Source organism: Dufourea novaeangliae, unplaced genomic scaffold (genome assembly GCF_001272555.1).
Source record: "Dufourea novaeangliae isolate 0120121106 unplaced genomic scaffold, ASM127255v1 scaffold162, whole genome shotgun sequence".
Lineage (NCBI taxonomy): Eukaryota > Metazoa > Arthropoda > Insecta > Hymenoptera > Halictidae > Dufourea > Dufourea novaeangliae.
The window spans coordinates 2321987-2345502 of record NW_015374046.1 but is presented as its reverse complement, the minus strand read 5'-3'; the positions used below and the strand labels follow the sequence as shown (position 1 = coordinate 2345502).

The window sequence follows — 23516 nt, the reverse complement described above, 5'->3', positions numbered from 1 at the left end:
TGTTTTTTTTTTGTTATGTTATTTCTTGTTAGCGGAAACACATCGGGTTTCACCATAGATTTAAGGAACATTACAAGATCGTTTATTCATCCAATTATACTTAAATGTAATTTTTAAATGCAATCGGTTTGTGTATACTTGATTATGTCATAAACTTATGTTTCATCGTCTCTTCGATTATATTTTTATTACTCGAGATATTGTCTTCCGAGATAACATTGTGACCCGAAAAAAGAAAGATGTTAAACCGGATGTGCTCTGGGTGGTGGATCGATTCATTAATCTGAACGAGTTAGAAAAATGTGTTAAAATGATCACGATTCTTCGATGCTGTACCCCTACAAATACAAATACGTTTACCAGTAGTTTATAGCTTTGAAATTCACGTACTCTCCTACGACGAGTGTGTGGAATGTGCAATAGCGTCGCTAGTGTCTATGACGTGTCGAATAACCATCGTAAAGACGAGAAGTGAGAACGACTAATACTATAAGAACGCCTAAAAACCGACTATCATTTACGTCAGAGTCAGAAATATTTGTAAATGTTTAAAAAATCGCCAGTCATTGTGGTTGAATCTTAACTCAATGCGCGGAAAGGGGCGCGAGAATTGGTTGTTTGTCGTGACAAGTGCACATACAAAGTGACAAATGTGCAAGCATAGTCAAATTATAGCGAGATTATGTTGATTAACGAACGACTACTACCCGTACGATGTTCGGTGGGCGTTTATTCCAAATGATCCTTGTCCGCCTTGTCTTCGGCAGACTGTAACTGTCATACAAAATCCATCTCTGACTTATTGTAATATTGTGTACCTGTTCGTCGTCTGTACAGTTGTCTCTCTATAAATTTCTTTATCTCGCTAATTACGAACACGCTCGATGTTAACGCGACGAGGAACAAGATATCTGCCAAAATATAAAATATCATTTATTAATATATATAAAAACAGACAGAATTGTGAATCACACAGGATATTCAATGTCTAGTTACCCTTTGCCGTGAGAGCCTCAGTTTGAAAAACTCGTTGTAATGGGGGAAAATAGATCACTAACATCTGGCCTATTACCGATAACGTTACAGCTACCAAAAACATCTTATTACTCCATAAACCGATAGTGAATATTGATTTCGTCTGAAATGTTCTAGTTTCAGTTTAGGAAGAACGAACGTTTAAATAGTTTTGCAATTTATTACCTGTGACCTGCAACTCAGGGCATTAAACATATCAAAGAAAACGAAGCAGGTGAATGTCATGGTTGTATCCCTTGCAGTGTTTCCGTTTACCATCTAACAAAAAAGGCATTAAAAACTTCGTCGGAATAAATGCGTTGCGTGTAACAGAAGAACTTCGTACCTCTCTGTTATATACCCACAGAGTACCAAGAATGATAATAGTGGCTGACAATAGTACATTGATAATGAGATGTCGAGTAATCATTGGTTCCTTCGTGTTACGTGGCTTTTGTTTCAGAACATCCTTGTCAACTGGTTCAACTCCCAGACTGTAATAAACAATTTAATATATCAGTACTACGATAGGAAGTAAATTACCATCAATACATTTTGTTTTCATTTTAAATTACCTTTGAGCAGGTGGACCATCCATAATGATATTAATCCAAAGAATTTGCATTGCATTTAAAGGATTCGGTATACCCATCAGAGTGGCAAGAGCAATCAAAGAAAGAGCGGCTATGCTAGTACTTAATTGAAATCTTACGAAATTCCTTATGTTGTGAAAAATACCTTTGCCCTCTTCAATTGCATCACTAAAATGGACACATTATTGAAGACATATACATCTAATGTAAAAATAAATATTAAATAAAAAGTTAATATGTACATAATTGTTCCAAAATCGTCGTCCAATAGAATCATGTCCGCGGCTTCTTTGCACACGTCGGTACCATTCTTACCCATCGCTATGCCTATATCAGCCTTCTTCAAAGCAACTCCATCATTCACACCATCACCCGTCATGCCCACTATATTACCTTCCCTCTGCAAGGCTTTCACGATGCATAATTTGTGCCTAGGCGTGACCCGATAGAACACGCTAACATTATTAATACATTGCTCTAATTGGTGGTCCGACATCAACTCAATCTCATCTCCAGACATTAATCGCGAATGAAGTACATCTAATCCAATCATACTTGCTGAAACAGAAGGTTAAACGTGGTGTACTTTCTTGATAATACTTACGAAAGTCGTGATAAACGAAAATATATGTACATGTATATCATACCTATTGCACATGCGGTCTCTTTGGCGTCGCCTGTAACCATCTTAACTTTGACTCCACTGTTAAGAAGAGTTGTTATCGACTCACGAACATGTGGTCTGGGAGGATCACATATACCCACCAGACCAACATACACGAGATCTTGTAAGGATGTACCACGTGCTAAGCCAATTACTGTAAAAAAATTATTGTAACCAAAGAAAACAGTAAAAGTATAAGTTGTAACCGGTATTAGTAATTACCTCTTAATCCTTGTTGACCAATCTCGTAGGCTTCTGTTAGAAACTCCTCATCTTTCTTCTGATTAAGAGAATATACTTGACCATTAGCTGAGTATTTGGTACACTGAGGCAAGATCTTCTCTAGAGCACCTTTTACAAAATATATTTCTTGCCTATTCTGCAACACACGTACGAAATCTAACATTAGGTATCGAGTACCATTATTAAAATATTCAGTTTCAAACGCTGAAACGTTATTTTACCTCTCCGTACTTCGGTGTACATTTCACAGCCATCATTTTTTGTTCCGAAGAGAAAGGATACTCTTGCAACCGTAAATATTTATCTGCTACTCCGTACATTCCATATTTCATGGCTAACGCTATCAATGCACCTTCCGTTGGTTGACCGAGCAGAGTATCGTTCTGTATTATAGCATTGTTACAGATACATCCTACTTCTAACATATTGCTGATTGCAGCGCGAGCGAGGTCGTAATTGTCGCATTTTCGAATTCGCACTTCCCCCTTATCGTCGTACCCAGCCCCGGTAATATCAGCTATGTATCCTTCCGAAGTTACCAAGATCGTTGCAGTCATTTCGTTCTTCGTAATAGTACCAGTTTTATCGGAACATATCACATTCACGCAACCTACGCATGAGTAGCATAGTATTAACACACATACGTCCAAATCAGATAAATGTTATGTAACAATGTTGTACACCTACATACCGAGTGTCTCAACTGTTGGTAACTTCTTGACAATGACCTTTCTTTTAGCCATCCTCATAACACCCAAAGCTAAAGTCACAGTTACAACAATAGGTAAACCTTCAGGTATAGCTGCTACTGCCAAACTGACGCTGATAGTAAACATTTCAAGTATAGCTTTGCCCTGGATCCAGCCAAGAAGCATAATGATACCAATAATACAGAACGAGTAAAAGGATAACTGAGTGCCCAAAATATCCATGCTTCTTTGAAGAGGTGTCTTTGGAGCTTCTTCTGCTTGCATCATTGAAAAAACTTCTCCAAATTCACTCTTCTCACCCGTATTAACAACTATTCCCTACAAATTATTTTTTAATTATTTATACATGCATTGTATCACATTTACTCCTCATCGTGCAACTTACTTTTCCATTTCCACAGCGCACCAATGTGCCCATAAACGCAATATTCTTCTTTGTTGTCAACCCATTAGTCTTAAGTAATGGCGCAGTGGACTTTTGTGCTGGTTCAGTTTCTCCTGTAAAACTGCTCTCATCGATTGCTAAATCTATTGCTTCGAATATCCTGATATCTGCAGGTACTCTGTCTCCAATATTTAAATAAACTATATCGCCAGGAACTAAATTGCGAGCGAGAAATGTTTCTAAACGGCCCTCTCGTAAGCTGAAAAAGACAGTGAAACCATTACTATAACAGAGTAATTGTTAATACTGTAACATTATTGTGTATCTTTTGTAAGAGGCGGCCACTTTGACCCCGAACCTAACATGGGATGTTACAAAGATGTTTTAAGTGGATGTTACAGACAAGTGAGTTTCACCTTTATTGATCTATTGTTTGGAATTGGATACTATATCTTCTTCCCTAACAAGGCAAAGGAATGCTCCATATAAAGGGTTAATATATCCTCCAAGGACCATACTTCTAAAGGAAATGTTAATTTAAATGAATGCTACGAAAATACTATCTTACTTGATACTTGATATTGTAAATAAAAATCTCATTTAAGAAGTATAACATAAATTTATTTACCAGTGACATGTTGGTGGCACCAATTTGTTTAATTCTTCTAAGGATTTTTCAGAACGATATTCTTGTACAAATGCAACAGTCACTACTATTATGATAGCCTAAAAGGAAATATTTGTCATATTTTAGAATCTAATTACATATTGAAACTAATTTTATAAAAGATAACACTTACCACTGTAATACTGACAGCATCATCAAACTGTCTCATACATACACTAACAAAAGCAGAACCAAGTAGTAACAAAATTAAAGGATTCTTGAACTGAAAAAATGAATTGTCTTGTTACTATCATCCTTACTATTATAAGGCTTGATATTGCATTAAATGTGTCTGATACCTGCTCAACATATTTTTTCCATGTTGGTTCTTCTTCTTTCACGCAAAATTCATTGAAACCAACTAACTGTTTTCTGTGGTCAGCTTCCTGCCACCACAATCCTGTCCTTACATCAACATGCAACCTTGCTGCCACTTCCTCAGTGCCAAGACTAGCTGCCTCAGCTGTTGTTAACCACATTTCTGGGCTTTGATCCTTAGGACCCTTAAACAATAACAAATAATACATAGTATTATTACAGCTGACTCATCAACAATTTTTTATATGCATTTATAGACAATTTTATACCTTCAACTACAGGTTTCAGCCATTTTTAAGTAATGCACAAAGCATTGTTTTTCATAATACTTGTAGATTTTTTATTTTTCATACATATTAAATAATTACTACTTAGAAATTTATGACAAAATTACAGACGCCACTGTGTTTAAGCAATTCACTGCCACGTTTTCATGACATACGCATATGTCATTGAACGTAAAATTTCGAACTTTTACTACAGAACACTGTTATTCGTAATGATGGTTAAATATGTACAATTCTTCATGTCAACTTTGTGTGAGTTTAACAATACACCGATTTCAAAATTTTCAACGAATACGATATTCTTCTTTGCATCATGAATAGAAAATAAAACAGCAATTAAGATCAAACTAACGGTCAGTTTAACAACACGTGCGTCGCATGTTACGTTTGATAAGAGTACATGTGTCACAAGTACACGTAACCAATAAGAGATTAGGTGCAACGTATGCAACTATCGATAGATATTTATGCTGCAAGTATAAAAAAAAATTGAAAATATCATTAGTCACATTTTCTCACGAATAAATTTCTTTTACAGTGCCCGTGAATCATTGAAATTCCTAACCTACATTGAATCAAGGTGACAAAATTAAAATGCATATGTAGCTTTTTAATGTATCGAATTTTCATTTTCGAAGACGTTACTATACGTAAACATTGTTATAAATTTTGACAGATTGAGAAAATATGTAACATCAGATATGAGTGTATAATGGCCAAAAGATATTTATACATGTCATACGCGCGTATTCATTGTATAAGTATTCTATCAAATATATGTATACATAAATATATATTTACTTACAGATGCAACATATTTACAAAATAACTTATACTCGAGTAGATATATATGCACGTATATTTCGATCTACATTATTTATGTTTGAAACCATTGCGTTCGACGTTCGGAGTCTGGAACAACGTTCCAGTACTTTCGACTCTACATAAAAGGTTTGTTCTTCGATTACGAAATACGGATTCAAATTTTTTAATACTGATTACTTACTGATCCTTATAAATTATTCTTATAGATACAGTGGAAAGAGTAAAATGTAGATAGTATTTCTATAGTTTACTGTTTCTGTTGGTCTCTATTTTTTTTATTATCAATTGCTTTTAAAATTTCAGATATTCCAATTTGCTTAAGGCAGCATTAATGTGCTTAGTAATTATTATTTGGTACTAAAGACAATCTTTCGAATGCTTCACGGATTATTACCATTCGATTTTCCATTTCAGTGATTATCGATCCATTTCTCTACGAACGCGCAAGGCCATATAATTGTAGTAGTTACCTTTGGTCAACTCATTTCGTAGTTTTGATTGTTGGGGTATATTCCCCGAAAAGATACTACATATATCGTGTTTTATTATTAGAAAATTGTTAAACCTAACACAAAGAGTGTGCAGGATACTCTTCTCCATCGATAGGAATTAATGATTGTTAATAAGAAATTAATGTATTATCTGTGCGCAGAGTTGCAGGTAACAATAGCGACCCTGGCAGGTGCCGTTGGCAGGGTAAGTACTCGATCGATACCGCACATTTGAAGATACGTACTACGGTTACGGTGAAGTTTAAGAATTCTATTAGCTTATACAAAGTAAATTTTTTATTATGTTAGGTTGCCCAGAAATTGTGTGTCCGTATTGATCTATCGTATAGTTGTTAGTATTAATAAATTTATTGATACAATATATATGTATATTTCCAACAGCCACATTGTGTATGCACAATGTTCACAGTCTGTATGTTTAATACCTGACCAGTTGTGACCTTGAACATCGTACTGTTTACATCACTCAGTTAACGAGTTAATTATAATTTAAAAATTCTGCATGTTATCGTCTGTTTCTAAAACTTTAATCCTGTTTATTAATTAAGGATATCTTTAGAATTCGTCGAAGAAAATGTGACATAATAATCCCTGACCGTGAAGCGTGTTAGCTAATAATCAGCAGCAAATTGTCATTTTTCCGGTGACTTGTCGCTCAGTATTGTTCAGTAACGTAACATTAAGTACTGTGCAGAACTGACGGGATGACGAGCGGAAAGACTGCTGGTACGATTGGTCAGAGTGGAAGGAACACACCTCGCTTTAAACACATTTTTGGCTCTAGGGAACTATTGGCCTAAGCCGTCACACATACAATCGAATCATAAAGCAAGTATAAAGACCATTGGTTAACAGGAGCCTCACAAACGGACTCACGCAGACGAGCGGAATACCTATATGTATACTCCTCTTGCTCCTGTGCCATTCCACTAATCGTCTCGTCAGTTCTGCATAGTACATAGGTACTAGACGTAATTAAAAATTCTTACCTCTTTCAGTACTGCATTCTCGTTGATTCCCTTATCCGCGGTGACATCGAGTTCATTATCGTCGAATAGTTGTTCGTATTTCTTATTCGCTGTGTCTTTCATTTCTTCTAATAAGATCTGTCTCTCTTTTTCGCTTGTACCCCGTCAACCGGCAACCGGCACTACAAAACACTGTATTTTTTCTGCGGTTTTAAATCAAATTCGTAAAGTTTCAGGTTTTTGCACCTGACAGTTTCGAATCGAATTATATCTGTCTGTTAATCCGGCTTCACGGTTTCAAAAAAAGGGAACACACAGCTCATGGTCCAAATGAATACCTGCCGCAACACCAAACGAACGCATTGAGTGTGCTGTGCGTTTGTGTGGGTTAAGTGTTCCGCGGATTTCCAGTCACGCGAAGGTCGAACGAAAAAAAATTTAATGCTCGCTGAGAATTGAGTATTTTCGAGAATGTTATAGTCAAAGAAACAGTTATTCCATTTACGTAGTTAGCCGGAATTAATGCTGGCAAACATGTTGGAGTAGAATTTTGAGGATTTCGATGTTCAACTAGGAAGACGACGTGTATTTAGTATGAATAGCTTTGGACGTTGTCTGTTCGAATTGTTACGTGTCTTTGAAAATGACCCCAATAATTATAAACGTATTTGAAACGGTGAAATATTATCAAGAAACATTCTCTTTTATTTATAAACCAATAATCACACTCGAAACAGTTACAGCTAATCGTTGAATAAGTGTCGTATCTCAAGTGTAAATAATGAACGTCGAATTAAACATATTCAATCAATAACAATCAGATACGTTTCTTACATGATTTGAAGGAACGTTATCTATTAAGATAGATTTATCATTAGTCAATCGTAACTATATTAAATTGTTCGTGCCAAACAGTATAGTCCACGTGTACGATTTGTAATCAAAGAAATACCTATATCAGTAGCTACCAGATAGTTCAAAAGATGGGCGTGCTAATTGATTTCTACTTAGAATAATGCGTATATGCAACGTGTTGTGTAATTTATAGTACAATCGAAAACGGGATGAACTTCTAATTGAAATTTGATGACGCTATGACATTTGCTAGCTATTGATGTTACCATCCCTTAACTATTAGTTTTTATCAAATTGTTAAGAAAAACAAACGAATACTTTAGTATAACTTAGGCTACTGTCGAAGCGTATAAACGTCGATGCAAGTGAAAATAGACACTATTAAACAGACACGTTAGCTAAATGATACTCAAGTATTTATAAGCAAACCAAATGAATCTTCAGACCCAATTTTCTTAAACAAGAAGTTCTACACAAAAAAATGTATACTTTTGTATATAGAATCACCCCGTTTCATTTGTATCGCGAATCACGCCGCACCCTCTATAAAAATATCAATTTTAAACTATCTGTTGACCGTCCTGTAGGTACACGCTACCCTGAATCAATAGCAACGTTTTTCCAGCGAATGAATACGAAGCACATGCATCTTCATATCAGTGGAAACACAATAGAATATGTAAGTAATGTGAGTATTCGCAACGAAAATATCGTACCCTCAGGATAACCCTGTTAATATCCGAGGCACGTCGGAAGATCGAGCCCTGATGCGCTGCCAGGCGAAACGTGCGCGACAATGGTTTCACAAACTGTGAATTTTCGGCAATTCCGAAGCCGTGTTTCGGAACGGTTGATCGGTGACGTCTTTGTCAAGAGATTCTGTACGCACTCATACAAGATAAGACTGGGAACGCGATGATCGGTTGACGTGTAACTGCAGAGTGACAAGTAGCGGCGGTGTAGCGAACAGCGCCGCTCGCACAGTGCTGGGTGCTGGGGTACTGATCTGGGAAAGCAGCTACGGACACTACTCGATGCTGCATATGTGTCCCTACGTGTGTGTATGAAACGTGTCCGTCTGTATTGGAAGTGGAGCAGACTGTGTCGATCCAGCGTACGACGACCTTAAAGCCGCTGCACTTCCAAATTCGACCACGTTATGTCCTCCTGCTGACTTTCGTGTCAAAATTCGAGACCATTAATGAAATGTATGGATAAAAACGATTGCAATATAATGCATTCACATTTTGAATTACTGAGATAAATTCAACGGTTATTTATATGGGTAAATACTTCAGAAGGAAATCGAAAAATCGATATTCTTGCACGCGCAATAAATGTAAGTTATTTAGCTGGCTACAATGTATTCTATGGCACGTAAGGGGGTATTAAGTCGTTGGTAAATTTCGGAGCATTAGGGACAATTAGTGATGAAGAGGGTGAAATCTGTGAAGAGGTTAAAGTATTTGAAGAGTGGATGGTGTAGTATGTCGTTGACTCACGTGAGGCAGATAATGATAAATATAATTTACAGAGATTTATTGATTCGACCAACTAAAAATATACATATTATGATACGATAGTGCAGTATATTTTGAGAATGGAACAGTGAGGATACACGCAAACAAGAGAATGGAATCGTTGGTTATTCAATTTTCCCGCTTAGTGAGTTAGTATAGCCGTGTTTAATTGAACGACATTACGGTTCATTGACATGGCTCTATAGCTTCGTGCGACGTTTTCTTTTTAGACTGAAGAATAGGTTTCTGTAAGGATTTAAATACAATTTGTTGAAAGACATCATTTATTTTGTTTGCACAATATTAGAACAATGCTTTTATGTTTATCGGTTTCAAAATGTAATATTGATGATCATGTAGTTCGAGCTACATTTTGCTTTAGGTTTTATGAAAATAAGGGCTCGACCCGATCATAGGTTTGTTTAGTTAGTTCCGCAGAATATTTCGATTATCAAGACTAGTGATTCCACGTTTATTAATTAAGGATATTTTTTTTGTAGTATGTAAACATGACGCAACATTTTCAATGTATTATTGGGTACTTTAAACAGAACATAAAAACACTAAAATACACATGTTCGTCGTGAACATCGAACATTGTTTGTTTTTACATGCATGTGATCGATCTGTTTATATTCGATAAGAACTTGTGAATAATTTTGTAGCAACACAGCTGCGGAAGTGGAAAAACGATTCACCGTGTTAATGTTGTTTTTCATAAAGAAAATGTAATAAGATGTTCACAATATTACAGACTACGTCTATATGAAAAAAAATAGGTACATGATATATTTTCATTCAGTTGAAAAGGTGTGAAGAAAGGATGTATCCAAAGGAAGTCCGTATACGTTCGTATTTGCAGGCTACGCATATGCGCGTGAGAAAATATATGAATGCGTAAATTACTTTCTTCATGAAAAAAACCTTACATGTTTATATTATTTGATATTTATGAAAATGATATTTATAAATTAATGCAATATATATACCTATAAATTAAACTTTATTTTGACCGGCCTGTATATTTAACCCGCTGAAACACAGTGGCGCTGCACGGGAAACGATAGTCAATTTGGATAGGTTGGGTGTGTGTGTGTGTGTATGTGGATCGATTGACAGTCATTGCCAGTCATCTGAACGGCGGTAGTTTGTGTACTGTTTCAAGAGTGCCGCGGTAAAGTTACCTCCCATGGAAGAAATAAAACCGGCAGAAAAAGTGTCTATTAGATGTGTAAAAAGTATCTGCCCGACAGCAGAAGAGCTCAGTGTAATCACAAACAATGTTAAGTGCGAGAAATGCGGACTCGTCTTTCAAAACGAGCCGCGATATCGACTGCACGACCTTAAGGTGCATCAGCGTAAAAATTTAGACAAAGCAGTCAAAGAGAATGTTCAGTATCATTGTCCTGTCGAGTCCTGCGTTTATGCTTTGAATGCCGAAAGACATTTTACCAGCATGAAATATCTGAAACAGGTTAGTATATTCAGCAGAGAGTTACAAGTGTATTAATTATCTTATGAAATGTACTATTCAAATATGCATCTAGCATTATCTTAAAGTACATGCAAAAAAGACATACGCGTGTACCCGTTGTGAAAAAAGTTTCTCCACTGAAGCAGCTAAAGAAGGTCATATGAGAATATGTGGGATAGAGTTTACATGTTCTTGTTCAAAAAGTTATACTTCTTATGAAGCACTACTTACACATGCAAAGAGATCCTTGCATACCATAAATGACAAATACAAAAATGTTTTGAGGTAAGCTGGTTATAAAAAGAGAAACAAGCATTTTATGATAAATATGATTATCATTCATTTATATCACAATTTTAATACTTTCACAGACGCACAAATTCCAAAACAATTCGATCAATTTTACCGATCAATCCAACTGGTATAAATAAGCTGATTACAATCCTACCAACAAATCAAACGGAAAATAAAATATCTATTTATAATAATGATACGAAACAAAAAAGTACCGTAGACATTGGTATACAAACAGATGAGTATAAGAGAAATAAAAGGATATCAAGTCCATTAAAGCATATTAGCAATGGCCACCATTACAGTGGAAAACGTGGAGTATCTAAACAGACACAGACAAGCATTTCCCAAAGAGTTAGGCAGAATGTTATGTCTATGGAAACACAGACCACAACAGTTTCACAAGTGTTTAAAAGTTCACTGAAGAATCAGAAACGTAGAAAAAATTGCGTGTCACAAAATCCTGATTACACACTGTTGAAGGAAGACTTAAATCTTGACAATTTTACATCTCCAAATTTATTTCCAAGTAGTCCATTACCACTTCGCGACGATGTTGGATTGCATGACTTTTGGGAGGAAAAGAGTACATCAGGTACTCAAACAATACCTGAAAAAGACATGTTTGAAGTTTTAAACGACAATGTTACCCAAACAGATTTTGAGACATTTTATGAGCACAGTACAAATCCACTAATACAATGTGTTCCCAAAAGTACAGTTGCTCTGATGACTTTACCTTATGCGGAAGAAACGTCTGCGGCTGTTGAAGGATACTCCTTTGTGTCTTCAAATAGTATATCAAGAGCAGACCCTATGCTTACAGACAAAACTTTTGATGATAAATTCAGTAGTATAGAGACTCAGACTGAACAAGATTATTCACAATCGTTCTTTGATTCGGATACTTTAACTAGATCGTTTGCGTTAAGTTCTAACATCGAAACACAAACCACGAATAATCTAGACAACATGGAACAATTGTTGTACAGTAATACGTGTACACAGACTTGCGACGAAATACTACCATCCGACTTAGGATTATCTAATATTCAAACGCAAACGGCTTGGACCCAACTTGAGGACACTACCGTTTCTACCGAAACGCAAACAAAATCTCTGATATGTGAAACTGGATGCAACATATCAATGGGCGCATGCCGTTCCTGGTTAAGTACTCAGACTAGTCACACTGAAACACAAACTGACCTACTTAGTATTTTTGAAGGTCTTCAATAATGAGGTATTAACTTTTAATTTTCTTGTCTACTGAATCGCAGTATAATGATCAATTTTAAAGAAAAATATTTTATGCACACTGTATTATAGAATAAGATTAAGTTTTTCATATTACTGTTTGGTACTTTGGTATTTTTTTACCTTTTATTATGAACTAGTTTTTCAAGTTCTTGTGTATATGCAATTTGTTCATAGAGTGTTCATGTGCATAGGTCAAAATACTGCATTTTTTTCACAGTGCTCACACTGCCACAATTTTAAAATATAGTTTATACATATGTTGCCAGAATAAAAAAATACACATTGCAGGCAATGTAATTCTATTATATGTAACTTATTAATAAATCTATTAATTTGAAAGCTGTTTTGAGAGAAGTGTTTTTAATATTCAATTTAAATTTTAAGGGGGCAAATAAGCCTTGAAGCTTTAAATACGTATATATGTTTTTTACAACATTATCAAAATCTAGAATAATTTTAACTTTTTTGAATAATTCAACAATTAAGTAAAATTCACAAATTTAAAACCTTTAACTAACAATAACTTCTAATTCTGTTGTTTTAAGTGCAAAATAAATACCGCACGATAAATACCGACATGTATATTGTAAGTATAAAATAGTTTAGTAGAATACTAGAATAAACCTTTGTAGTTTTTGGTTTAATTAATTTTTTGTATGTATCTGTGAGTGGAAATATAATATTCAAATTCAATTATATATGGAATCAATTCGTGTCATACAAAGGCAACTTTTAAAAAAATTTTGGTGTACATATATTGCTATTATACAGCGCTTAGAAAACCATATTTGTTCGTCAATTCGTATAATTACAACTTTGTTTAAGAGATTCGCTATTTCGTAGACTCAAGATTCATGTACCCCCTTAAATAGAAAAATACATGGAGGATCTTGTCTGCTTTGAATCTAATCACTTAATTGATAGCTTTGACATGTACAAAGAAATGAAACATGTAATCTGACACTGTACACGTAACATTGTCACAATGACCATTAAAGTATCGTTTGTTTTAACAATTATAATCGGAATAGTACTGTGAATCCCAACCAGTGCTATGCATTTACAGATTTCCGACAAAGCGTACGTATAAAAGTTAAAATTATTAATGCTTTGCTTGGAGCCATATTGTGATGGATCAATGTAAGCCACTTTTTGTTACGCATGTTTGTTGCTGATAATAAAATGACATTTAACACGTTAACTGTCGTGGGGTCAGCAGTGACCGTCACTTCGACTTTTAATAGCGTTACGAACCAATAAAAAAGAAATTCCCACATTTACAGAATGTTAAACAGACATTTCATCATGAACAAAATAAATCAATTTGTTTTGGCAGTCAACTTGTTAAAAGTCATTCTTTGTCAAGCAAGGGTAACCGTTACAATTGGTGTACAATCTGTGATTGTAATACGAGTTGAAACACAAGTGATATCATCAATGCATCAAGATACAACAAACATGCCATGGATATCATACATTGCAATTGAATCAAATCACGAATCGACTCCACAAAAAATACTCAACGCAACGCGTGAGTTCAAGGAACTGGGTAGCATAGGCTGGGTCGTACGTAGGAGAAGAATTGAAACAAGGGATAGTGTACAGACAGAGGAGGACACAAAAATATATTAAGGTGCAAGACCAGCAGCTTCATAAGTTATCTTCGTTGAAATCTGGTAGAAAATCTTTGGTCCGGTCTTCTATCCTATCTACATTCTCAAGTGCAGAAGCTAGTACCCTTAAATTGTCCACACCAGACATTAGCTGTCTGGAAGTACATTAACATACTATAATTGAAATTTTTTTTGTACATGAGAATGTCGTGTTTAATCGATATATATGATCTTACCTCAACGATACCTCTGCTGATGAAGCAGCAGTCCTTAAATCATTGGTTACCCTTCTTACTGTTCGACTTACGTTCGAAGAATCACACTTTGTTCTACCACCCGCCGCAGTTCCAGTTTTAAGTTCCGTATTCTCCAGCCTTAACTGTGATATCTCCGCCTAAATTGAAATTATACTGTACCAATTGCACATCAGGTACTTTATGGTGAAAATGAAATCTCATACCAACCATTAAAGCTTTAATCTCTCTTTTTAATGATGTGACAGTACTTTCAGCATTTACTGCTCTTCTCTATCGAAAAAAATCATATAATCAATTAAAGGTGAAATGTATAAATATGATCTTATACTTACTGTACTACGTTTTAAATTGTCTTCAACTTGTTCCATAGCTTTTTCAAGATGAGCAGTTTCTTCATGCTCCACTTCTCTTCTGGAGGTCAATTCTGATTTTAATAATTGAATTCTGTAATACACACACCAAATATAAGTAATCCAATTTAATTTTATCACTTTCAGTATAGTCAAGCTTACCTTTTAGTCTTATCATTAATTTCTTTTCTTGCTTGTTCTAGCTCATGACGTAATCTTTCATTTTCTAACAATAACTGGAAGAATTTTTAATGTGACACTGCTTAGTTTCATCTATCAGTAATGCTCTTTAGTTAATAAAGTGTTAATAATCATACCCTTCTTTCTGGGGTCTCTACACTGTTTGGAACAACTCCAGAATCTGTGGATATTGTTGTTTTATTATGTATGGGACCATCATTTAAAAAATCTGGTAAAGACTTTGGAACATTTGCTTCACTAGGTCCAGCACAGTCCCTTACTGATACATTGGGACCTGCATCAGATTCAGTTCCAAGTATCGGCAAATCTAATGGAAACGCTGAATAATAAAAAATTAAAGATGAAAAATCTACTTGTTCCACAATTAATAAGAGAATCTAGTATTATGCAATTACCTGGTGGTTTTGGATATTCTGTACTTTCTATATTAGATCTATCAAGGATAGGTAAATTTAAATGGGCAGAACAATTTGCATTTGGTGCGGACTGATTTCTGTGAGGTAGTTCTTTGTCTAAATTTCCAGTAAGATCAAATTGGAGATCACACAAAACAGGTTCACTATATTTCGATTTATTTCTAAGTCTGGTTTGCCTCTGTGCCACACTGTTTAGAGCAAAGTCAGGCAAATTATCTACATCTGGAATACTCTGCTGATTGGATTCATGATTCAAGTAACACTGCTCTAAAACTAGATGATCCTGCACAAAATCCGGTAGCTCTGTTGGATTACAGGAATAGACCTTAGCATCCTTTTCCAAGTTATTAGGACTCGGTGTGGGAGAAGGATAAACCTTTGGACGAGCTCCAGCATTGTAGTACTTTTTTTGGGAACCGTTTTTAAGGAAATGCTTGAAACTGAAAGGATTCTCCTCGCGTCGCGACGTATCTTGCCCTAGGAGGAAACAATGAAAAACAGAATATTTGAAGGTGACTGTCAGACAAGTGATGATTACAATGAAATCTAACCTGGCTGCGTGTCGGTTTCGGTGGTTTTCTTGTTGAAATGCTCGTTCGACGTATTTCTACAACTTCGACATCCGGTTGTCGTTTCTTCCTCGGAAGACGAGGACGAGAACATCACCTCGCCGAAGTGCCACTTTGTATTTTTCGACACAGACCGAGAAGATTCATTACTTTTTTTACGATTCGCCATCATCCATGCAGAAGATCAACTTTACCGACAACCGTATCATTTGCGGTCAGTCAAAACTGCACTTGACATTTGTCACCCGCTGACTACACTCGGGTCAGGTTAGTCGCACGACTTCCTTTTTTTTTCGGTTCTTTTTCCTCGTTTCTTTACTCTACGCTGCTGTACGCTAACGTGGGAGAAGTGTATGCCTCGAGCTCGAGCCCTCTTGGCTCTGCCACTGCCTCTCTTTCGTAACGCAACTTGCGCAAACTTCTTATTGCATACGGTTTCTTATCTGAAACGAGAGGCGTAAGGTGTTGTGTGTACAGGACAGGTATATATTATACACTGTATCGATGTCTCGTTGAATATGTATATACATGTATGTATTGTATTTCATTAATTACGGTTCATTCAGAAAATTTGTGTTACCGTATGAAGATGATGTATTAGATGTTTACATGTTTATTTCCATGTGTAACAGGTATATTGCAATTTCAACGGACAGGTTATTGACCACGTGAGAATATTATTCACCAAAACGATTTTTTGAACGTTTTTACGGATGTACTCGGTGATTTTTACGAAATGTCTCATGAGAAACCCTGTCGCGCGTGCACAGACTTCAAAACCTGGGCAAAGATTCAGAAAAAGACATTTGAATCTGAGAAGGTACAACTAACGATTTTTGAATTAAAAGTTTTATGTTAATTATAATTAATAGTGCTATAGATATGTACTTTTAGGACTGTGGAGTGTCACACATGGGTTATTTGTATCTATCCCAGTATTCATCTGCTTCGAGTACATAACAAGTTTTCTATAATTTGATATACGTATAGAGGTACATATATGGTATACATACAGAGATCATATGTGACCCATGTGTGTTATTCTAAGGTTAAATTGAACAGTTTACAATGATAAAATATTTTCATATTTTTTATAATTAGACAATATATTTAAAAACAGCAAATGTTTGTACAATACAAGTAGATTACAGGTGTTTAAGAATAAAGTCATTCGTTGTTAATAGTTTATAAACAGTAAAAAATACATTGTATAATTATACAATTGATTGTACTAGTTAATAGTTATATTCCATGTACTTTTGTACATTTTTTTGTAACAGGAATCTGAGAAAAAGCAGGAGAAAGATCAACCTATAAATAATAAGGGGAAACGTGATGAGTGTCCTTTGGACAAGGATGAATTAGGTTCTAAAACATGGTCACTGTTACATACCATGGCAGCATATTATCCTGACCATCCAAGTGAAGCACAAAAGTCAGATATGAAACAGTTCTTTTACAAATTTTCCAAATTTTATCCCTGTTATGTATGTGCAGAAGATTTACAAGAACAGTTAAAACAGTCCCCACCACAGACTGAGTCACAGTACATTTTGAGCCATTGGCTTTGTGACATTCACAATGAAGTAAACAAGAAGCTTGGCAAACCAAAATTCGACTGTAATCTTGTCAATCAAAGATGGAGAGATGGCTGGCTTGATGGTTCTTGTGATTAATAATGATTTATGATCACCCGTGGCTTTAAATATTTAAAAGAGACCTACATGTGATATAAAATATTAGTAAGTTGATTGTCATAAATACTTTTCTAATACGAGGAATAGTTGTATATATCAGAGTTGCGAGCAAATTCATATTTATCTTTACAGTCTATAAGGAAACATTAATAAAAATAGAATTATTATATTAGCATGGTTACATTGATTATCACCTGTTTTAGAGTGTATTCACTGATAGGAAATAGGCGGTGGTAGATGTGAAATAGTAAATGCAGAATTTGCCGTCCTAAATTGGGGTTCGTAACTGTGATCCTGTCCGTCACCACCGATCGGCATAACTTGACACGTTCGAATATGAAACGGGAAACGTTTGTTAGCCACAGATGGTCGGGTTATGTACAAAAATACTACATGTCCCACAAAAACAATCCATAATGAGCATCCTTTAGCAACGCTTTCTCTTATCCATTCGTCTACTAATAAAGTAATGCAGAGTATCTGTGAAATTATAATTATATTGTGGAGGAATTGAAGCACTTTATGCAACTGTCGTGTATAATAATACAATATATGTATACCGTAAACGGATGACATAGAAACCATGCTGATCCCAAGGAAAATAATGAACCATAAAAATGAAGCTTTGTCGACATTTTTTTTACCGTCTTTAGACAACGAAGCGAAAATACAATCCAAGCAATCATCTTTAGCGCTATTAACATGTAGCCTGGCGGTGATTCATAAATATACAATACCAATCCAGGGTCAAATACATCGGACTGGTAAATGTATAACGAGAACTGGCAGAAAGAAGTGAAACAAACGAAGAATACAAGCCACCGAGTTTGTCTCGCTGTTAACACACTTTTTGTTACCGTAAAACCGATCGCAAGTAGTAATATAAGTACAGTGAATAAAATATCCGAACAGGCTTCTAAAAGTTGTCCTATCAAGGAAGCGTTCTCTGATGGCACTCCTCGTAATCCAAGATTCATATAACTATAAATCTCAAACAGTATTCCCACCAATTGACAAAGCAGAGAAGCCATAAATATTTTATAAGACACGTGTAAAAGCCGTCTTGCTCTTAATTGCACGGCAATGTGAAAGCTTAGTATCACAAGTATAAGGTATATGCAACTAATTGCTATCAACTCTGGCAATATATCTGAAAGCGGAAAAAGATTCAGTTAAGTATTAAACTACTTCAGACCACAACGGAGTCACCTACAGAATTCATCTGCTGAGAAATGTTCTCTCCAGAAACTGCCATGCTGTGCATTCGTTAGCGATACCCAATACGAAATATTCAGTCCAGTGTTTGAAGAACAATCTGCTAACGCGATGAACCACCATCTCGGACGAGACGATCGAAACCTTCGGTAGCTAGAACACCGAACCGCTGTATCTTCTTCGGTACAACCAGATTGTTCTGATACAAGTGTTGATAATGGTACTATTTGCCCAATTCCATCCCATAGTATAGCCTCCTTTTCGATACATGTTTTATTTGAAGGATAAACGCTGGGCCATTGATCGGGCGCGTCGTAGTACAACAATAATTTTAAATCTTTCTCTTCTCCTCCTAATTCAAATTCATATCGAAACGTACCTTGTTCCGTTAGAAAGCAGAATCTCGCTAAAAAGGCCCAATTCTGAAAGAAGAGGGTAGGTTCGTTTATTAATTAATTTATCATTTAGATAAACGATTTTAAAAAATATTATACAACACAAACTGCACATATATTGAAGTAATTTGACAATTTAAAGCTTGTATTACTTCACGCGTAACCAGGTGTCCACGAAGAATTTTAGTTTCTAATCGTGTAAACAAGGAGAACAATATCACGAAAGAAAACAATGGTTCTTTAAACATTATTCACATCCGACCGCACAATTTCTGTTGACTGGAATGATATCTACATATCTGTTACACGTTACCTGTTACCTGCTGCTTTTCTTACAATCAATATTTCCCTGTCGCCTGTAACTATACGTTTCAATTATTCTATTGATTTTTAATTGAAACGCAGGTCGTGCATATGGAAAACAGTAAGCATTTTATTAAAATCTTGTAAAAAAAAGTCCTTTGAAAACTTATTGGTTCCGTATTTTTGAATTGTAATTCCACACCGGCAGAATTGTTTCTATAGTGTTCTCAAGAGTACTCATGTGACCTTGACATTTACAGTTGTATGAAAATATTGACATATGACAAAATGGTGTGCTTGTTACATAGGCTTTCTAAATATAGAATGAGATTAGAGGTCTATAATTCGGTAATTGAATATATTGTGTACTTTACCGTATCAGTGATGATTTGTTCTAATATAATAAGAAATATAAACAACAATTTCTACGTTGTGTATTCGGCATGGCCAAAATCTTTAATTATACTTTAGATTTTTATAGTTTATTAATTATCCAAACTGTTGTGAAGAAATAATCGTTTATAATTGTTATATTTTAAATATATATTAAATCATATTTGAAAATAAATGTTGAATGGACAATAATTAAAAAATGAAAAAATTGAAAATGAAAAGGGGTTTACATTTCCTGGTCGGACTTCCGTTCTCCAAGAGAATTGGAAAGGAATTAAAAGTCTTGCGAGAATAAATTTGTTTTTGAAGCCATCTAGCGGTAAAATTGGAGAAATATTTCTACAAATACACGTGGGACATCACAAAGATTCACGTGCAATTTGTTTTGTATGCAATGATTGGAATAGTGACGTTTCTTTAAGTTATCAGTGATTTGTATTACTTTGTTCCAAAGAAATAAGTAGATTTAACACAGGAAGTGTTAATCAATTTTGTTATTAATTAATATAGAGGTTATATAGAACATAATGCTCATGAAGAGTAATAAACAAAGTCCAAAAGGTTTCAAAAGTACATATCTGTTGCTTTATCCACTATTTAAACTGATGTCTTCATCACCTTGGTCAGGTTCTTATTTATATATTTATTTTTTAGCACTATGGATTCGATTTGATAAAGAAAACACAGACAAACATCAGTTATTTTTTAAAGAACATTCCATAAGAAATCAGGAACCTCAACATCCAAGGGGACGAACATTGTTTGTGCTAAATGTACCTCCTTATGTCACAACAGAGGTTTTACAGACAGGTTTTAGCAAACTCTGTGGGAATATTACTAATGTCTTTTTTGTTACTCCAAAAGGATTTAAAACAGCATATCTAGTGTTTGAAAAAGAGTCAGCATTGGAAAGAGCATTAGAACTCCCTGAGAATAGTATTATAACATTAAATCATAAGAACAGTGTATGCTTAACAGGCTTGGCAAGTGAGTCATTTTATTATTTCACTTCATCTATTATTATTCTTAAAAGGTCTTTTTTAAATTGTTTACTTAAAATTAAACAGAATGGTACAAAGAATATAATAATTCAATACTTGATGAAGAAGATATGAAAAAGGAAATTGAAGATTACATGAACAACTATGACAAAATGTTAGCTGACAAAATAGCTAACGAAAAAGCTATGGCAGAAGACAACGAAGACAATGATGGGTGGGTGACTGTAACTGGACAAAAAAAGAGAGGACAATTTGCTGTCTCTAGAAAGGAATCAACTATTAATAAAGTGCAAAACAAAGAAGAACACAAGAATAAGAAGAAACAGTTGCTTAATTTCTATACTTTCCAAATTCGTGAGAGTAAAAAACAGAGTAAGTTTTATTTTGTATTATTGTAGTTGGACTCATATAAAGTTCTAACATTTGGAGTATTTTATGATATCATCTTTTTACAGATCTGGCAGAGTTAAGAAAGAAATTTGAGTTAGACAAGAAAAGATTACAAGATTTAAAATCAAAGAGAACATTTAAACCATTTTAATTTGGTGTGCGTATTAAAGAATAGGATTTCTAAGGAAAATATTTTGATATATAAAAAATGCAGACCAGTTTTCTAATGTCAATGTGGAATAGGTATTTATTATTTCATAAAAATTTACTTTACATTTAGAACTAACGACTCAGTTATGTTATTGCAGTAGAACATATGTACAGATTGAAAGAGGAGAAACTAAGTCAGAATGAGAATTTGTTAATCAAGTAGCTTTATTTGCATAAGTTTGCAATGTCCATTCAATGAGAAAATGTTGATACGCTAAAGGCTGTAATAGAGCCAACAATTCCTCTGTAAGGAAAAATAATGGGTTAACCAATGTAGTTCGTGCTCAAATCAGCATATTATAAAAGTACGTACGTTTGTTCCCGTAAATACAGTTCGCAGACATTGCCGCGTTTATAGCCTGGGCAAGTCGTTCCATAGCTAAATCACGCGATATGATACTAGCAGTTGAATGAGATCCTAAACTGCTACTTAAAGCTCGGGTAGTGGCAGCAAAATGTTGCGCCGAGATTGCGTGCTTATTGTTTCCACTATTTTTTAATCTTAATACTGATTCCATAAGAAGCTGTTGAATCTTTGAATACAATTTCTTCTGTTCCTGGCAATTTTCTGTGTTCTTTAGACGCAGAGGACATAAGATACACCACCTAATGAAAAAACAAATTAGATTCAACTTTATACTTTGTGTTTTATATCAACAAACATAATAGTAATCTATCCCATTAGGTATACATGGAAGATGTAATCCTATATAATAGACATAATCATTAAACAGATTACATTTTGCTTAACTCTGTTATACTATGAAGGGACACTCAAAAATTATGTTGGATAATGTAATCTTCATTCAATTTACCTGAATAAACCTGCTATGGGTGTAATTGGTGTCATAGGAATGCCACCACTAGGCAAGGCAGGATTATCCATTAAAGGGGTCAATAGGAGACTTGGGTTTTCATCAATCCATTCCCCTACTAATCTAAGCAGTTCTGTAGGTGGATCTTTGTCTTCATAAACTTCACCTATTGCCGTTAGTAAGTTAGCAGTGAAATGTGGTGCAAGAACAGGAAGTTGCTTCAGTTTGTCAATAGATTTTGGAGTAAGGACAAAGTAGTCATTAAGTACATGTCTTGCTAATCCTACACTTTGTAGGGAGGTAGAACCCAACTGTTGCATCCAGATTCCAGTTGCATTTAACACGGCCTTATTTTGGGTAGCTATAGCCAATGATACTAAATTGCCTAGTAATTTGTTTCTGGGACTATCTGCAGGGAAAAGGGATAAAAAGACTGCATTCCGTACAGCAGCGCTTCCTCCCGGACTTTGGAAAAAATCGCTTAGGACTTCTATCAACTGTAATTCTTGTATGGCTATAGTCATGTTGCGTTTCTTTCGCCTTTCTATTTCCCCGAACACAAATTCTGATATCAAGTCCAGTTGCAGGTCCATTCGTTTTCCTGGTATTCCGCATAGTATCTCTTTAGAACAGACAAGTTCGTGAACAGATGTGTAAACAAAGATAACACGCCGAAAGAATTAACCTTTTTAAACGATGTCTTACCGATCCTGCATAAAGCTTCCCTAGCGCAATACGGAAAATCTAATTTTCGTAGGTTTTTATTTATATCATTCCCTGCCATGAATGCATATATATGCGTCTGACATATAGACACATTCAAAACAAACAATACAATCGTGTGACACTCAACAAGCGACCGAAAACAACATTCAGGACATTTTTTTAAAGCTGCAGCTCTTAGTTTTCATGAACGAGAAAGGTTCCTAGATATCGAAAAAGCATACATCTTTATTGGTGCGTTCCTGTTAACGTGACTTTCTACTATCGAGCAACTAATAACTATTTGAGTTGTATGATAGTTACAGTATTATGGAGTGTGTTATAGCGTTACATTGTGATTAAAATACAGTATTTTCTTAGTAAGAGGCAAAACTCAAGC

At 35.0% G+C, this 23516-nt stretch overlaps 7 protein-coding genes across 8 annotated transcripts; 3 read left to right on the top strand and 4 right to left on the bottom strand.

Moving 5' to 3' along the window:
* Positions 1–685: 685 nt before the first annotated feature.
* Positions 686–9026, bottom strand: LOC107189780 (calcium-transporting ATPase type 2C member 1). The gene is made up of 16 exons (XM_015578404.1): positions 8758–9026; positions 7208–7378; positions 4576–4779; positions 4410–4499; positions 4238–4335; positions 3610–3868; positions 3206–3542; positions 2736–3124; positions 2494–2650; positions 2255–2425; positions 1850–2165; positions 1590–1775; positions 1361–1508; positions 1201–1293; positions 997–1138; positions 686–911 (listed from the first exon to the last, which is right to left on the bottom strand). Exons 2-16 carry the CDS (start codon positions 7307–7309, stop codon positions 778–780), a joined length of 2826 nt encoding a protein of 941 aa, XP_015433890.1. The 5' UTR covers positions 7310–7378; positions 8758–9026; the 3' UTR covers positions 686–777.
* A 1647-nt stretch (positions 9027–10673) lies between these two features.
* Positions 10674–12568, top strand: LOC107189756. The gene is made up of 3 exons (XM_015578369.1): positions 10674–11035; positions 11109–11320; positions 11407–12568. The coding sequence occupies exons 1-3, from the start codon at positions 10751–10753 to the stop codon at positions 12566–12568; spliced, it is 1659 nt and encodes a 552-aa protein (XP_015433855.1). The 5' UTR covers positions 10674–10750.
* Positions 12569–14239: 1671 nt separating this feature from the next.
* Positions 14240–16179, bottom strand: LOC107189689. Its single transcript, XM_015578271.1, has 8 exons — positions 15978–16179; positions 15406–15903; positions 15127–15329; positions 14972–15045; positions 14792–14903; positions 14667–14729; positions 14439–14596; positions 14240–14357 (listed from the first exon to the last, which is right to left on the bottom strand). Exons 1-8 carry the CDS (start codon positions 16165–16167, stop codon positions 14240–14242), a joined length of 1416 nt encoding a protein of 471 aa, XP_015433757.1. The 5' UTR covers positions 16168–16179.
* Positions 16176–17885, top strand: LOC107189702 (FAD-linked sulfhydryl oxidase ALR). Of its 2 annotated transcripts, none has more exons than XM_015578294.1 (3): positions 16176–16262; positions 16628–16815; positions 17276–17885. In XM_015578294.1, the coding sequence occupies exons 2-3, from the start codon at positions 16732–16734 to the stop codon at positions 17669–17671; spliced, it is 480 nt and encodes a 159-aa protein (XP_015433780.1). In that variant the 5' UTR covers positions 16176–16262; positions 16628–16731; the 3' UTR covers positions 17672–17885. The 2 variants fall into 2 exon arrangements, with proteins under 2 accessions (XP_015433780.1, XP_015433779.1); XM_015578293.1 differs by lacking the exon at positions 16176–16262 and adding an exon at positions 16450–16525.
* Positions 17886–17902: 17 nt separating this feature from the next.
* LOC107189686 (transmembrane protein 145-like) lies at positions 17903–19550 on the bottom strand. The gene is made up of 4 exons (XM_015578270.1): positions 19455–19550; positions 18906–19329; positions 18253–18842; positions 17903–18172 (listed from the first exon to the last, which is right to left on the bottom strand). Exons 1-4 carry the CDS (start codon positions 19548–19550, stop codon positions 17903–17905), a joined length of 1380 nt encoding a protein of 459 aa, XP_015433756.1.
* Positions 19551–20404: 854 nt separating this feature from the next.
* On the top strand, positions 20405–21540 carry LOC107189701 (ribosomal RNA-processing protein 7 homolog A). Its single transcript, XM_015578292.1, has 4 exons — positions 20405–20568; positions 20653–20985; positions 21066–21371; positions 21455–21540. The coding sequence occupies exons 1-4, from the start codon at positions 20526–20528 to the stop codon at positions 21538–21540; spliced, it is 768 nt and encodes a 255-aa protein (XP_015433778.1). The 5' UTR covers positions 20405–20525.
* Positions 21541–21728: 188 nt separating this feature from the next.
* On the bottom strand, positions 21729–23282 carry LOC107189749 (uncharacterized protein C7orf26 homolog). The gene is made up of 4 exons (XM_015578361.1): positions 23120–23282; positions 22415–23036; positions 21913–22205; positions 21729–21843 (listed from the first exon to the last, which is right to left on the bottom strand). The coding sequence occupies exons 1-4, from the start codon at positions 23196–23198 to the stop codon at positions 21755–21757; spliced, it is 1083 nt and encodes a 360-aa protein (XP_015433847.1). The 5' UTR covers positions 23199–23282; the 3' UTR covers positions 21729–21754.
* Positions 23283–23516: the final 234 nt, after the last annotated feature.